This window comes from Amphiprion ocellaris, chromosome 17 (genome assembly GCF_022539595.1).
Source record: "Amphiprion ocellaris isolate individual 3 ecotype Okinawa chromosome 17, ASM2253959v1, whole genome shotgun sequence".
NCBI lineage: Eukaryota > Metazoa > Chordata > Actinopteri > Pomacentridae > Amphiprion > Amphiprion ocellaris.
Genome location: NC_072782.1, coordinates 2,087,845 through 2,101,772, shown reverse-complemented (window position 1 = coordinate 2,101,772; position 13,928 = coordinate 2,087,845). Strand labels below are relative to the sequence as shown.

At 41.1% G+C, this 13,928-nt stretch overlaps 1 protein-coding gene across 3 annotated transcripts in view; it reads right to left on the bottom strand.

Annotated features, from left to right (window-relative positions):
• palm2akap2 (palm2 and akap2 fusion) overlaps positions 1-13,928 on the bottom strand; it is a 107,611-nt gene that overhangs the window by 50,776 nt on the left and 42,907 nt on the right. For all 3 annotated transcript variants that reach the window (XM_055019088.1, XM_055019089.1, XM_055019090.1), the window contains exons 5-8: positions 4,763-4,877; positions 3,176-3,197; positions 2,295-2,420; positions 279-1,106 (exon numbers count right to left, since the gene is read on the bottom strand). In XM_055019088.1, coding sequence (XP_054875063.1) covers positions 279-1,106; positions 2,295-2,420; positions 3,176-3,197; positions 4,763-4,877 — 1,091 coding nt within the window. The remainder of the gene's footprint in view (positions 1-278; positions 1,107-2,294; positions 2,421-3,175; positions 3,198-4,762; positions 4,878-13,928) is intronic.

The window sequence follows — 13,928 nt, the reverse complement described above, 5'->3', positions numbered from 1 at the left end:
GGGAAGGCAGGGTGACGAAACAGCAGAGATGTAGAGGTGATAATGCAACAGAATAAAAAGTCAAAAAGTCAGACAAGAGTGTGTGTTGGTGCATGTGTGTGTGTGTGTGTGCCAGCCGATCAGAGTCCAGAGGAGGAGGAGGAGGAGGAGAAAGGCAGGGCTTCTGTTAGTAATCATCCAGAGATAGAGGAGGAGAGGGGAATAATAAAAGGGTGGAAGAGGGAGAAGATTCAGTCACATGAGGATGCAGCACTGGCAGCGTTTCCTCTTGTCTGTACCTGTGGCGGGGGTGAGGCCGGGCGGGGGGGCCGTGTTGGCTTCTGGGTTTGCGGGGGGCGAGGAGGCACTGTCGGGTTCACGGCCGTCGGATGACAGTTCCGTGCTGGCGGCCTCAGACGTGGCTGGCCGCCCCGACACCAGGTCGGCCGCCGTGCCGTCGATGACCGAGATGTCGGTGACCGTCTTCTCCCTCAGAGACTTCTCGTCGTCTTCGTCGATGAGGACGACCTCGGCCTTCACGGCGCCGTCGAAGCCAAGCAGCCGCCTGCTCTCGCTCATGTCTTCAACGTCCTGGTAGCCGAGGAACACCATGGTGACCGGGTGGTCCGTGCTGGCTTGGGGCGGGGAGGTCACCTCGTTGCCCGGGTGGGCCGAGGAGCCCGGCTGGGTCGTGACCGGAGCAGAAGGAGGCATCATGCCCAGCCGGGGTTCCCTCTGGAGGACGACCTGGGCCGGTGGGCTGGAGGGGATGGATGGTGGAGCACAGGAGGGTGGAGACAGATCATCCATGTCTGCTGGGGAGACGTAGGCTTCCGGGGCAGCTGGGGTCACCGTAACCTGACCCCTACCGCTGTCTCCTCCTCGTGACCCGGGCCTGGCAGCTCGCTGGATCAGCTGGTCCACCTGTGCCGAGCTCCACCCGTTCTCCACCGCGGTGGTGGACACGCCGCCGGAGGAGCTGACCTCGTAGACCACCTTTCTGCCGTCGTCGTAGACTTTGATGCCGCGCGACGCCGCGTCCGACGGGTTGACGCGGTTGGCCGACAGGATGCGCTGCTCGCCGGTCTGCGGGTCGTGCTGCATGTTGATCTCCATGGCAAACATCGCTGTTAGGAGGGGAGGTGAGGAGGGGGGAGAAAGGTGGAGGTGTGGAAGAGAGACAGGGGGAGGAGGGGATGCATAAGGGGTTTGGAGGAAGAGTGAAGGGGTGGGGAGGGAGCAGTGAAGGTGGGGGGGTGATGGGAGGAAAAGGTGGAGGGAGTGAAGGGTGAGGACGGGGACACAATGTTCTCTAAAACCTGACATCAGCAACAGGAGTTTACTGCTTTATATGCAATTAGTCAAACACAACACGTTACTACTTCATCTGGAGGTCCAGTAAAGCACAGATTCAACGTACGTCAGTGAAACAGACCAAACATCTTACACTGAATGGTACTTTCTAGTGAGCTACAACACTTTAAGGTCACTTAGGATTGGTCTAGAACATTTTAAATGATCTTTCCTGATGGTTAAGGATCATAAATAATTAATAATAATACCTGAGTCCTGTTTTTAAACTCTTTATCACACTGCAGATGAGTCTAAAGCACTGCAGCTGTCTACTTTCCTAACTCTGCTCCAAAAGCTGAGCTTCTATATTGTAGAGCTTTTCTCCCGCTGCAGAGTCAGCAGCACCAAATACAATGAAGTAAACACAAGCTGGGACCAGATTTTCCCTTTATTATCCAAGCTGGTAGTTTTTTTCTTCAACAAGTCAACTATAGGGCTGCTGAAATACAAAGAGTAAACTTACGACCTAACCTTAAACTCACTAATCCATTACTATAAACTCTGTGTTCAGTGTAAAACTACTAAAATGGAGACTATAAGTGATGTGAATATGCTAATACACTGATCTGATTTCTGCTGATGCTGCTTCTGCCACCACCTGCCCTGAAGCTTGTATTATTAACACCAATTACAACTAAGTCTACATGTTTCGCTGATATAAATAAGTCTGATCCAGGCACTAATCTGCTTCCATATATGTGGCTACCTCCTGGTTAAGTAAATTTATATCTAAGTATGTAAACTCAGAGTGAGTTTATCAGTGTTTTGGCGTCATGTTCCTCTCAGACGTGTAACTTAAACGTGTTTATCTGCGACTGTCTGCTCTCCGTACGACTTTATCCCGGTTATAATCCAACTTGGCCGAGGGCCAAAACTTTCCTCCCTCCCTCGTTCTCCCTCTCTCTCTTCTCTCTCCCTCCCTCCCCCTCTTTTCCTCTCCTCCTCCACCCCCCCAGTCTTACCAGGTCTTGGTATGGCGTGCTCTCTGGAGGTAGGCGGGCCGGTCCGGGGCTGCGAGGCCGGGACCAGGTGGTTGGGATTGGGGTCCATGCAGTCCGAGAGAGGGGCGGACATGCAGCCGGTGGCATCTAGCGAGCAGGAGCACCGGGGGGGAAATGACACATGGTCAGCGGGACGAAGCCGTGAGGGACACACAATCTAACATCAGCCGCATGCCAACACACACACACATGCACACACACACACACACACACACACACACACACACACCTCAGTGATGTGTAGCCACACCCTGAACACAAAAACACACGGTCCTGCCTCCAACAGGGGAACTAACCACACCCCGGAGTGACCCTGCCCGCCCCCGTTCCACGCAAACACACACCATCTAACGCTCTGGTTCGGTTGTCCACGGCAACTCCAGTACCCCTGAGGTTCAGTGCTTATGCAGCAGAAGCATGTGTGTGTGTTTGTGTATTTGTTGCTGCTTTGTGCGTCTATACGAGTGTGTGTGTGTGTGTGATGGCAGGAACAAAGCTTCGGGGGGCTTACGGGGCTTGTTGGTGAATAGACGGGGATAAAGCCAGCGACTGCAGGCTGCAGAGTCATGGCCTTGTGTGTGTGTGTGTGTGTGTGTGCGTGTGTGTGGTTTGTGTGTGTGTGTGTGTGTGTGTGTGTGTGTGTGTGTGTGTGTTTCCATGCTGGTGTGTGTTTGCGTGTAAGTGTACGTGTGTGTGTGTGTTTGCTCGTGGCTGATTGTGTGCTTGGAGCGAGGTCTGGCTTGCATCTCCCCTGCCTCAGCGAGACTATTATCCACACACACACAAACACACAACTCAGGAGTGTGTTTATGCACTTTGTGTGTGTGTGTCATCGCTCATACCTTCATCCTGGGTCATCAGACTCTGAAAGAGACACGAGAAAATCTATTTTAGAGACAATATCAGAATGATAATGGATGATATTTTCCTGTTTACCTCCACTATTACTTTAAAAGTATCTCGACACAACCATTACTACTTCATAGATAATTTCATTTGAAAAGTAAATGTTGCTAAATGTCAGTGGTGAGACTGTTTTGGTACATTCAAGATTTAGCATCTGCAGCAGCATTCCTGCACATTTTAACACAGTTTTACAGCGCAATTAACACAGAGCTGTTCTGTAAACACAAATATACAAACCCAAAAAGCTTTGAGGCTTTTAATTCTAATTAGTAGCAAAGGGACTACAGCATTTTTACTCCTTCATGTGCTCTAAATCAGGGGTGTCAAACTCATTTTAGTTCAGGGGACACATTCAGCCCAATTTGATCTCCAGTGGACCAGACCAATAAAATCATAACATAATAGCCAATAAATTACCACAACTCCAATTTTTTCCTTTGTTTTAGTGTAAAAAAGTAATTTCTGAAAATGTTCACATTTAAGGAATTATCTTTTCACAAAATATTCTGAAATTTCTTTAAAAAAATAAGTTCAATTCCAGCAGTATTATGCCTCAGCTTATCATTTTCACATTACAACTTCCAGATCAAAGAGTGTCTACAAAGGAACACAACTTTATGATCAAAACGACATAATTCAGACAAAAAAAGACAAATACCAACAAAAACAAGGCAAAATATTTAAAAAATGAGCCACAAAGCAACAAAAAATAGACAAATGACACAAACGAGACAAAAAAATGACAAAAATGAGAAACAAAATGACAAAAAATGGAGTGAGACAAAAAAAGCTCAAAATGACACAAACGATACACAAAAAAACAAATAAAGCAAAACAGAAAATGACAAAAATAAGACAAAAAACGCAAGCCAGACAAAAAGGAAACACAAAATGAGAAAAAATGAGACAAACATCACCAAACAAAACAACAAAAGAAACAAAAAATTAGAAAAAAGTTGCAAAGCAACAAAAAATGGACAAACAACACAAAAAATAACAAAAGTGAAAAACAAAATGACAAAAAAGTAGACAGCACAAGCGAGACAAAAAGCAAAAAAAACGATGAATAAAGCAAAAAACAAAATGACAAGAATATGACAAAAAAGAACAACTGAGACAAAAAGGAAACACAAAACGACGAAAGCTAGAAACAAAATGACAAAAACATGAGACAAACGGCAAGTCAGACAAAAAACAGCAAAAACAAGACAAAATATTACAAAAATGCGACACAAAACAATAAAAGAACAATGAACAACCTAGTATTTTACTTTCTGATGCAAACAACTTGTCATGGTCTAGAAATGATTTTAAATTTATAGTTTTACTAATTTACAATCTGCAGTTAATGTCTTCTCTGGAATTTTTCCACTTTGAGGGCCGGATTGGACCCTCTGGAGGACCGCTTTTGATCCACGGGCCTCATGTTGGACACCCCTGCTCTAACATAACAGCACTCTGCAACTAAACATTGATGTAACTGAACTGTAAACTTCTGTGGGGTTAACGTCATGCTCTTCTACCTTCTGCAGGTCTTCTATCGAGCGCTCCGTCTCTTTCAGACGCTCTCGAAGAACTTGTTCTTTGGCCGAGATCTGAGACTCTTCGCTCTCAAGCGCACCGATTTCAGACTCCAACCTGCAGACACACACACACAAAAAGCAAGAGATCAACTGCTGTCAGGACACTGAAACATTTGTTGAATTCTTCCCTGTACAGAGAAAGATGTCCTGTGCTTCTTTGCAACAAAGCGTGAAAGTAAACAGCAGGAATCTGTTTTTGATCATGACACGGACTCCAGATTGCTCTCAGTATCTCCGGGATACACTCCAGATGTTCAAAACACAGGACTGAACCAGGTAGAAATGAGAGATTACAAACATGCATCTGGTCAAGAGATTTGCCTGCCTGGAAAAGTCTCTACATCCTCACTGAGCGCCTGATGAAGGATGCTGAGCAGCTTTACGACTGCAGCGACACCCCCCTGCTACTCAGAGAGTCTTAGGAATGTCTACACAACCAAATCTGACATTTTTGTGTCTGGAAACAACAATGTGAAGAAATCAGTACCATTCCCTAAACTGGACCTAAAACAGACCTGGGTTCACACACACTCAATCACACACACATGCACGCACGCACGCACGCACGCACGCACGCACACACACACACACGCACACACGCACACATCACGCTCACTCATACGTTTAAGAGATGGATGCAGCAACAATACTAGGAAGCCGTCAGGGAGGAGGACTAGGGTTGCTTCCTCACTTCAGAAACACACTCCTCTGGGAGATGAGGAATTTGTGCGTCAGTGTGTGTGAGCGTGTGTGTGTTTAAAAGAGAACTTAAGGTTCATAACAATGCCATCAACGGTCCCACATTATTCAAGAATTAGTGAAGCTCACTTATCATATTAGTGACCATGAACCAGCCCTTGTACACTCTGTCCCCTCTGGACTGTTTACTGTTTGGAGGACATTTAATCTGAAGCTCTTCACACAAACACGAGTGACTTTTATTTGGATTTCAAATCTGACTTTATCTCCACTGGAAAAACCTGACGCTTTGGAGCTGATTACTGATGTTTGACTAAACAAATCCACAGTCTCTGCTTCACCATCTGCCAGTGTTTCTGCTCAGCTTCACCTCAGCAGAGGGATGTGTAGGTGTTAGATACCTGAAGACGGCTTGTTTTCAAAGCTTTGATAACTGTGTTGACCAAGTACTGTCCTCCATACGTGCACTCACACACCAAACGGCATATTGCACATCCAATAAACACACACATTGCAGTGGAAGCTGTGTTGGGCTGGAACAGCTGCTGGGTTGTTAGGAAGTAGAGCTTTTGTTGGCTGCATCTGTCACACAAATCTGTTATCTCTGCAGTACTTGAACTGAAATCGACTGAACAAAGAACTGAATACAGTTTCTTAAGGGTCCAGTGTGTAGGATTTAGATCAGGGGTGTCAAACTCATTATAGTTCAGGTTCCACATTCAGCCCAGTCTGATCTCCAGTGGGCTGGACCATTAGAATCATAATAGCATATAAATAACAGAGGAAAAAAGCAAAACAAAGTGAGAAACAAAGCGACAAAAAAATGAGACAAACAACAAAAGTCAGACCAAAAACAAGACAAAAAAACAACAAAAACAACACAAAATAAAACGAGACACAAAACGACAAAAGCGAGAAACGAAACTAAGCAAAAAATACACAAAAAATTAGATAAAAAAGTTACGAAGCGACAAAAACGAGACAAAAATGACAACAAATGACCATAAAATAGACAAACAATGTAAACGAGACAAAAAAAAAACATGCAAAACGACAAAAATGCTACAGAAAACATTATGAACAACTGGAAATTTCTTAACATTACGCTTCAATTTATCATTTCCACATTACAACTTACAGATCACAGTTTATCTACAAAGGAACAGAACATTTAGTCACAGGTATCTGGAACTGAACAATATAGTATTGGACTTTATGATCAAAACGACAAAAGTCAGACAAAAACGACAAAATATGACAAAAAATAAGATTCAAAGTGACAAAAAATGGACAAATGTCAAAAATGAGACAAAAACAACAAATAAAGTGAAACACAAGATGACAAAAATGAGACAAAAAACACAAACGAGACAAAAGGGAAACATAAAACAACAAAAACAAGAAACGAAACGACAAAAATCAGACAAACAAGACAAACAACAAAAAACGAGACAAAATATTACAAAAATAACACACAAAATGACAAACGAACAATGAACAATCTAGTATTTTATTTTATGATCAAAACAACTTTTCATGGTCTAGAAATTATTTTAAATGCATAGTTTTACTAATTTGCAATTTACAGTTAATGTCTTCTCTGTAATTTTTCCACTTTGAGGGCCGGATTGGACCCTCTGGAGGACCAGTTTTGGTCCGCGGGCCGCATGTTGGACACTCCTGATTTAGGTGAATCTATTGGCAGAACTCGAGCATAATATTCAGAATTTTGTTTTCATTAGTGTGGGATCACTTGACAGTAACAGCTGATGTGTTTTTGTTGCCTCAGAATGAGACTTTTCCACATTAAACCATGTTTCTCCATTAGCCTAGAATGGATAAAACCAACAGTGAAGACAGAAGGGGCCTTTTCTGTCTTTCCATTGATTGCCATCTGCAGTTTCATGACTAAATCCCACACACTGACTGCTCCTTTAACAGATAATATTGGCCTTATGTAATGGTGCCCTCGAGGTATTGTTGTGGATCACAATAATCACGGCAGGTCGGGGTCAGTCAGCGTTTTCTGAAATGACACGATTCAAGGGTCCATTCATTGTACTGTCCTTGCCGCAGAGAGAATGCAACAAATATAGCAGCACGGCTTATTGTAAAACCACCGTCCATGCTGGAGAGAGCCGGCATCTTATCGGAGGGTATTGTCCATTATAATGCCACATATGTGACTCATGTTGAAGAGGAACATCGGATATTTATCCGGTTGTATGGTTTATAAATATGTCCGTGGCATAAAGCAGGTAAGAGTAAAGTATTACAACCGGGAAGCTTCTGAAAGTTTAATATTTTCTCTAGCTTAATATCTGAGTGTATTTATTAGTTAGCTATAATACATAAACGCTCTATATTTAACTCTAGCCTTGATGGTATGAGGAACATTCACCCAACAATGGCGAGAGCACCACAATGTGTAATCAATTCATGAAAGCACTTGTGTGTCCTTGAAGAGCTTCAGAAAGTGATGGTGTGACTGTCATGAACTCAGTTTGACTTCTTAAGAAAGTTCAACATGCCGTACAACAGACGAATCAATGCAGAGATGAAACAATGTGGGAAAAATAGAATGGAATGTAGCCAAAAGAAGTGTAGAAGGGCAGATCAATCACTGCTGTTAATGATTTCAGTGATTGGATACACAACAGTACTACTCTGCTACTGGAATACACCAGAAAATATTAGAAAAACATTGTTAAGAGTACAGAAGAAAAACATTGTGCACCTTTCAGTACTTAAGGGCAGTAAACAGAACCCAATTTGCTTTACTATGCTTCCAATATATCGTGTTTTAGAATACATATTGAAATCATCGGATACCACAGTCTGACAAATGTCATGATGAATTAATGTTGGGGTCACCAGACTAAAATCTTCACACTTGTATGGTTTATTATGACAAGAAGAAACAGAAACAAACTAGAAATGGAAAATGTGTTTAAATCAATAAGGAAAACAAATATTCACACTAACAGGCACTAAAAGTTTCCAAATTCAGTTAGTCCTTAGGAGCATTGATTCTACTGCGGGTCTCAGGAAGAGAAAATTTCAGGTTTGGTTCAAGACGCACACATCTGTCCAACAGAAAACTGTTTAGAGCAAGATTTAGTGAAAGACGGAGGAAACTAGCGTTTACTAAGACAATCATTTTCAGACAACAGATGATGTGTAATATTCTTTGAGTAGTGAAAGTGAATGATGATGTAATCCTGGAAAACGCTACTTCAATTAATGAGTAGTTTATGTGTGTGAAGTACTTAATGTTGAATATTCTAATAACCACCGATGCTATGATTGCATTGAACGTGTGCGAAGGAAAAGAAGAAACTGCAAGGATGGCTGAAGGGTTGATAAGAGATCACAGCTTTGATGATTTCTAGGAGATGAAATGTGGAGTGCTCAATACATAATGGTGTATACTTTAGGTATTATAACTTTTAATATATATTGGAATCATAACAATACATACAAGTATATTATGCATGAAATCTGTCACAAAATAATGAGAGTAAGATGGGAAGTAAAATGCCTGGATATATTCTCTGTGAAACATGACTGAAAGATAACTTAATGTCCTCTGTAAAGTGTAACCTGACAATCAAATAAGATATCTTGGTAACAAGATCTGACCAATAGATTTAGAAAAGTATAATGGTGTCAAAACTCTCTCTCCCATCATACGTCCTATAGGCATGGAAAAATGACCAACACTCACAGCATAAAGATGAAGCACAGCTCAGTATGTCTGGTTTTCTTGGGGTGTTAATCACTGCTAAGAACTACTCCTGATTTTTGTTGATAATAAATCCTGCTGCCTCTGAATGCTGACTTCTCTTGGTGATTTTTTTTGAAGATCTTTAACATTTGAATGCAGTCAAGTCTTAGACTCTGGCCCTTGATTTGTGACTTAGATTCTCCTTCATCAATGATGGTACAAAAACATCTTTTGAAATTGTCGTTAGCGATCAAGATGTTCACAAACTGAAGGAAGAGACATTCAAGAACACAGAAAGACAAAGAATCGCTTCATTTTACTGCCCAAATAAAGACCATCAATACAGTTTATCAGGTTACTTTCTGTGTCAACTTCAGAACTAAACTGCTGTCTGGAAGTCAGCACAGTCACAAGATTTAGAAACACAACACCCTGCAGGAGTATTTACGTAAAGATGGGAGTGTAAAGTCCTCTAATCTCTCCTCACTGGCCTTATTAGCAGTCGCCTCGCTCCTCAGCACTAAAGGGCTTTGTAATTCTGCTGACCTGTTCAGACCCACAGATGCTGTTTTGGACCACAAACATAAAAAAACTGAGCAGGAAATTAAAGATTGGTCAGCCCCTACCTACGGTGAGTCTTATCTAAGGCCAGCAGATGACTTTACACTGCTGCCTCTCATTTGGCTACTCTTCCCTGCACCTCCTCATCTCATTTCCTTTTTTTCCTTCCTTTTCTGGCGGGAAATGGATTTTTACCTCCGCTTCCTCTGAGCTGAACGAGGTCTCTGCCCAAATGGATGAGAAGCAAGATTCGTGAGCGGAGGAGGACACAGTTTTCTCATCCCACTCCATTATTACCATGTCAGGTAGTGTATTAACGTATAAGTGCATCCTTCAGTCCAGTATCTATCATCTGCTACATCTATTGCACATAAATCCCTGTCAGGGCCTAGCGGGATGAGGATAAACTGTCTCATCATAAACTCATTTTTCAGCATCTAAATCTAAATAAGCCTCTGTGAGTATGACCTGTCAACACTAATGAAGAACCACTAGAACACAGAACCACTGGTTCTCTGCTGCAGGGACTCATTCTGCAGATAATCAGTTCATACACTGTAAGAAATACTGAGAGTAAAGAAAGAAATCAATACAAACAAAGGCAGCAATAAGGTGGGAATGCAGGAAGAAGTATGAAAGGAGAAGTCGCATCCTAGCTGGCAGGGAACGTTCCTACATCTGATAACATTACCTACAAGTTCCACTAATCTTTTAAAGAAAAGGTTTGAAATAAATGTTTAAAGATCATTTTAAGAGAATATTCCTATGAAGTTAACATAATGTTTTAATGTTATGAGGAACACAGGTGACGTTCCATGATAACGGAGGAATGTTCTCAACCAACAATCAAGAAATATTTTCCAGATGTTAATCAAGGCCTCAGATGATTTTTAAATAAAATATTCAATAACAAAGGTGGAACACTCTGGCTGCAACGTTCTATGATTTTTTTTTTGAGATGCTGTTGAGGAACACATGTTGAAACGTTCTCTATGAAACATTCCTGTAAAGTACAATGTTTTGGCTTTTTTGTTGAGGGAACACGTCATACAACGTTCTTCTGTAGGACGTTTCCTCAAGACATTGTCGAAACCTTGTCTGAGAGAATGTTCTTTATACGATGTTCCTGTTCTGAGATATGTCAACAAAGGTGGAACATTCTGGCTGCAATGTTCTGTGGATGTTTTGGAGATGTTGTTGAGGAACACGTTGTAGAATCTTCTCTATAAAACATTCTCACAATGTTCCATGATTACAAAACATTCTCACACCAACATTCAGAAAATATTTTCCAGTTGTTATCACGGCCTCAGATGAAAGAATGTTTCTTTCATAGAGAACATTTTATAATGCTGTGGTTCTGTAATACATTAAAGGTAGACGGTTTTGCCTTAACAATGAGAACACATTATGGAGCGTTCTTCTGTAGGACGTTTCCACAATGACGACAAAGCTAGGGTGTTCTAAAAACATTTTTAAGATGTTCTCAAGACCTCAGATGATTTCTTGTCAGATATTCCTGTACTACTATACTAATATATCTATGAAGATGGAACATTCTGGCTGCAATGCTCTAAGGATGTTTTGGGAATGTTGTTGAGAGAACACTATAGAAAATATAAAACATTCCCTCAATGTTCTACAATGTTCCATAGGAAGAACTTTCTCCGTGGACCATTCACTTTTGAGAATGTTAGGGCACAACAATTTTAGGGGGAACATTCTAGGAATTAAAAGAAAACTTTCATTAAAAAGTTTAGTAGGATTTTGCAGAACTTTCTCAGAACTTTTTTGAAACCAAACTTAATCTATTGGAATCCTTCATTGTTAATACACCAATAATACACAGACACACAGTAGCAAACTGCAACCTAAAAGTTGATCAGAAGTTGGTGCTGCAGGACTGTTAGAATGGATTAAGTGTAATTTTAATAGTTTCATAGCTTCATGTGTGAATGGCAAAGAGACACACTGGCAGTGGAAATGCATGAGTCTGACACCCTCTAGTGGTCAAAAGCTAAACATAGTCAGAGAAGAACATCTTTTCTTGCCACCTTTGCCCCTACAACTTCTCCCATCAGTCCTGTTGTGGGTTGTGTTATAATGTGGAGAATATATCTGGTTTAGAGTGCTGCTGCACTGCATCCTGCTCCTCTGAGGAGGAAAACGATTCTGAATAAAGTCGAAAACACAGAAAGAGAACCTCAATTCCAGCAATCCTACCTCTGCATAAAGTTCATCATTAGTAGTTCATTATTCAGATACTGCACTATAGAAACTTATGTTCAACTAACGAACTACACTGAGCTAAGAGAATTAGCATTAAGTTGATTGCTCCTAAAATTATGTCATTCCAACTACTTTTTATATGTTACTAAACTTACTAAAGAAATGTTTGTGTCTAGCCGACTTAATACCCATTACAATCAACACGTTTAAAAATTAGCTGTTGTTTATTTTTTATTTTTTTGGCTTTTTCATGTTTTTTATTTTATTTAGTAGCCTTTAAGAAAAAAAAGGAGGGGGTGGAGTCTATCACAGGGCTACATATAGAGACAAACAATCACACTCACATTCACGTTCAATTTAGTATCTACAATTAACCTCAGCATGTTTTTGGACTGTGGGAAGAAGTGGGAGAACCTGGAGAAAACCCACACATGCACAGGGAGAACAAGCAAACTCCATGTAGGAAGATTCCAGACCCAGACCAGAACGCAAACTGGGATCTTCCAGCTGCATGGCGACAGTGCAGCCCTTAAATAAATCAGTAAAATAAACTTTTTAACTTGCAATAATGCATTTAGTAGGTGGTGGAAACACGTTGTGTAAAGGATCAACAGTATCAAAAAAAAAATCAACCTAGAATTTGTAGTTATCTTTATAGCAGAAAAGCATGTTATTTGTGCATGTGCATGTGAGTATAATGAGGCTATGACCTGCCTCTCTCCTTCCAGTGCTACTATCTCTATCTCTCCATCTCTGTGATCCTAAAGCAGAGTGGTGATGTCACTGTCCCCGCCCCGTCAACCAGCCGCAGGCCAGTTGCCATGGATACGCCTGGGCGGGCAGCGACTGCTCTCCACATCACACGGGAGGAAGGAGGAAGAGCTGACATTTGGTTTTATGTGTGCTAGGATGTGTCCATGTGCAGCACAGGCTGTCAGAGAGACGGATGGAGCAACGACAGACCGAGATTCAAAAAGGAAGACGGTCGGACCGCTGGGAGCTCAGAAGAAACCATGCTGCAAATAAAAACAAAAAAAAGCTCTCTAGGTTCACGACTTCCTCTGGAGCTTTTCTTGTACACTTTTTAAGATGCAGAGCTGCTCGGAGGATGAAACTTTTTCACCAGCCGAGCAAAGGAGACACAAGTTTTAAGTTTATATTTTTATAATCTAGTTCAATGTTGGCTTTGCTGATAAGTTTTCCTTTAAACTTGTTAATTTATCCAAAAAAGAAACGAGAAATTACTCTAAAAGTGTCTACAAGTGGTTTATAGCACATATTTAGGTGGTTTTAAGCCAATATAACCATTTATTAATGTTATAAAAGGCAACAGTAACTCATAATGTGTGAATGGCAAATCAAATCCTATTTACTATAAATTATTTGATATTTAAGTATTATTTTAGACCTGTTTTGGGGGGCAAATGAATGTTTTACATTTTTATATTCTGAAATTTATTGTAGTATTTTTTAAAGCAACACTGGTTTAGCTTTTAGGGAGAGTTATTTGAAAACTTGAGCATGTTTATGAGAAGAAAGAAAGGAAAAGAACCCCCCAGAAGGTGAGACTTACCACACAAAGATACACATTTCTTTGTAGATGTATCAGAAAGACGTGTCTTATTTTTATACATTCCTTAAATTACAGAACCAGGACATTATTTTATTTACTACGGAGGCGTTAATTTAAATCCTGAACAGATGAGATGTTCATTTCTCTCCATCAGATGCTGAAATCATACCAGAGAATTGATAAATTGTGTTTTAAGAAATTTTTTTTTAACTGAGTCATGTTGTTTTTAAAAAAACTGACTTATAAAAGTAACTTTGTGCAAAAAAATTCAATGTCAAATGCATCCTAAAAGAGCATTTTCTATTTCAGTGACAGAA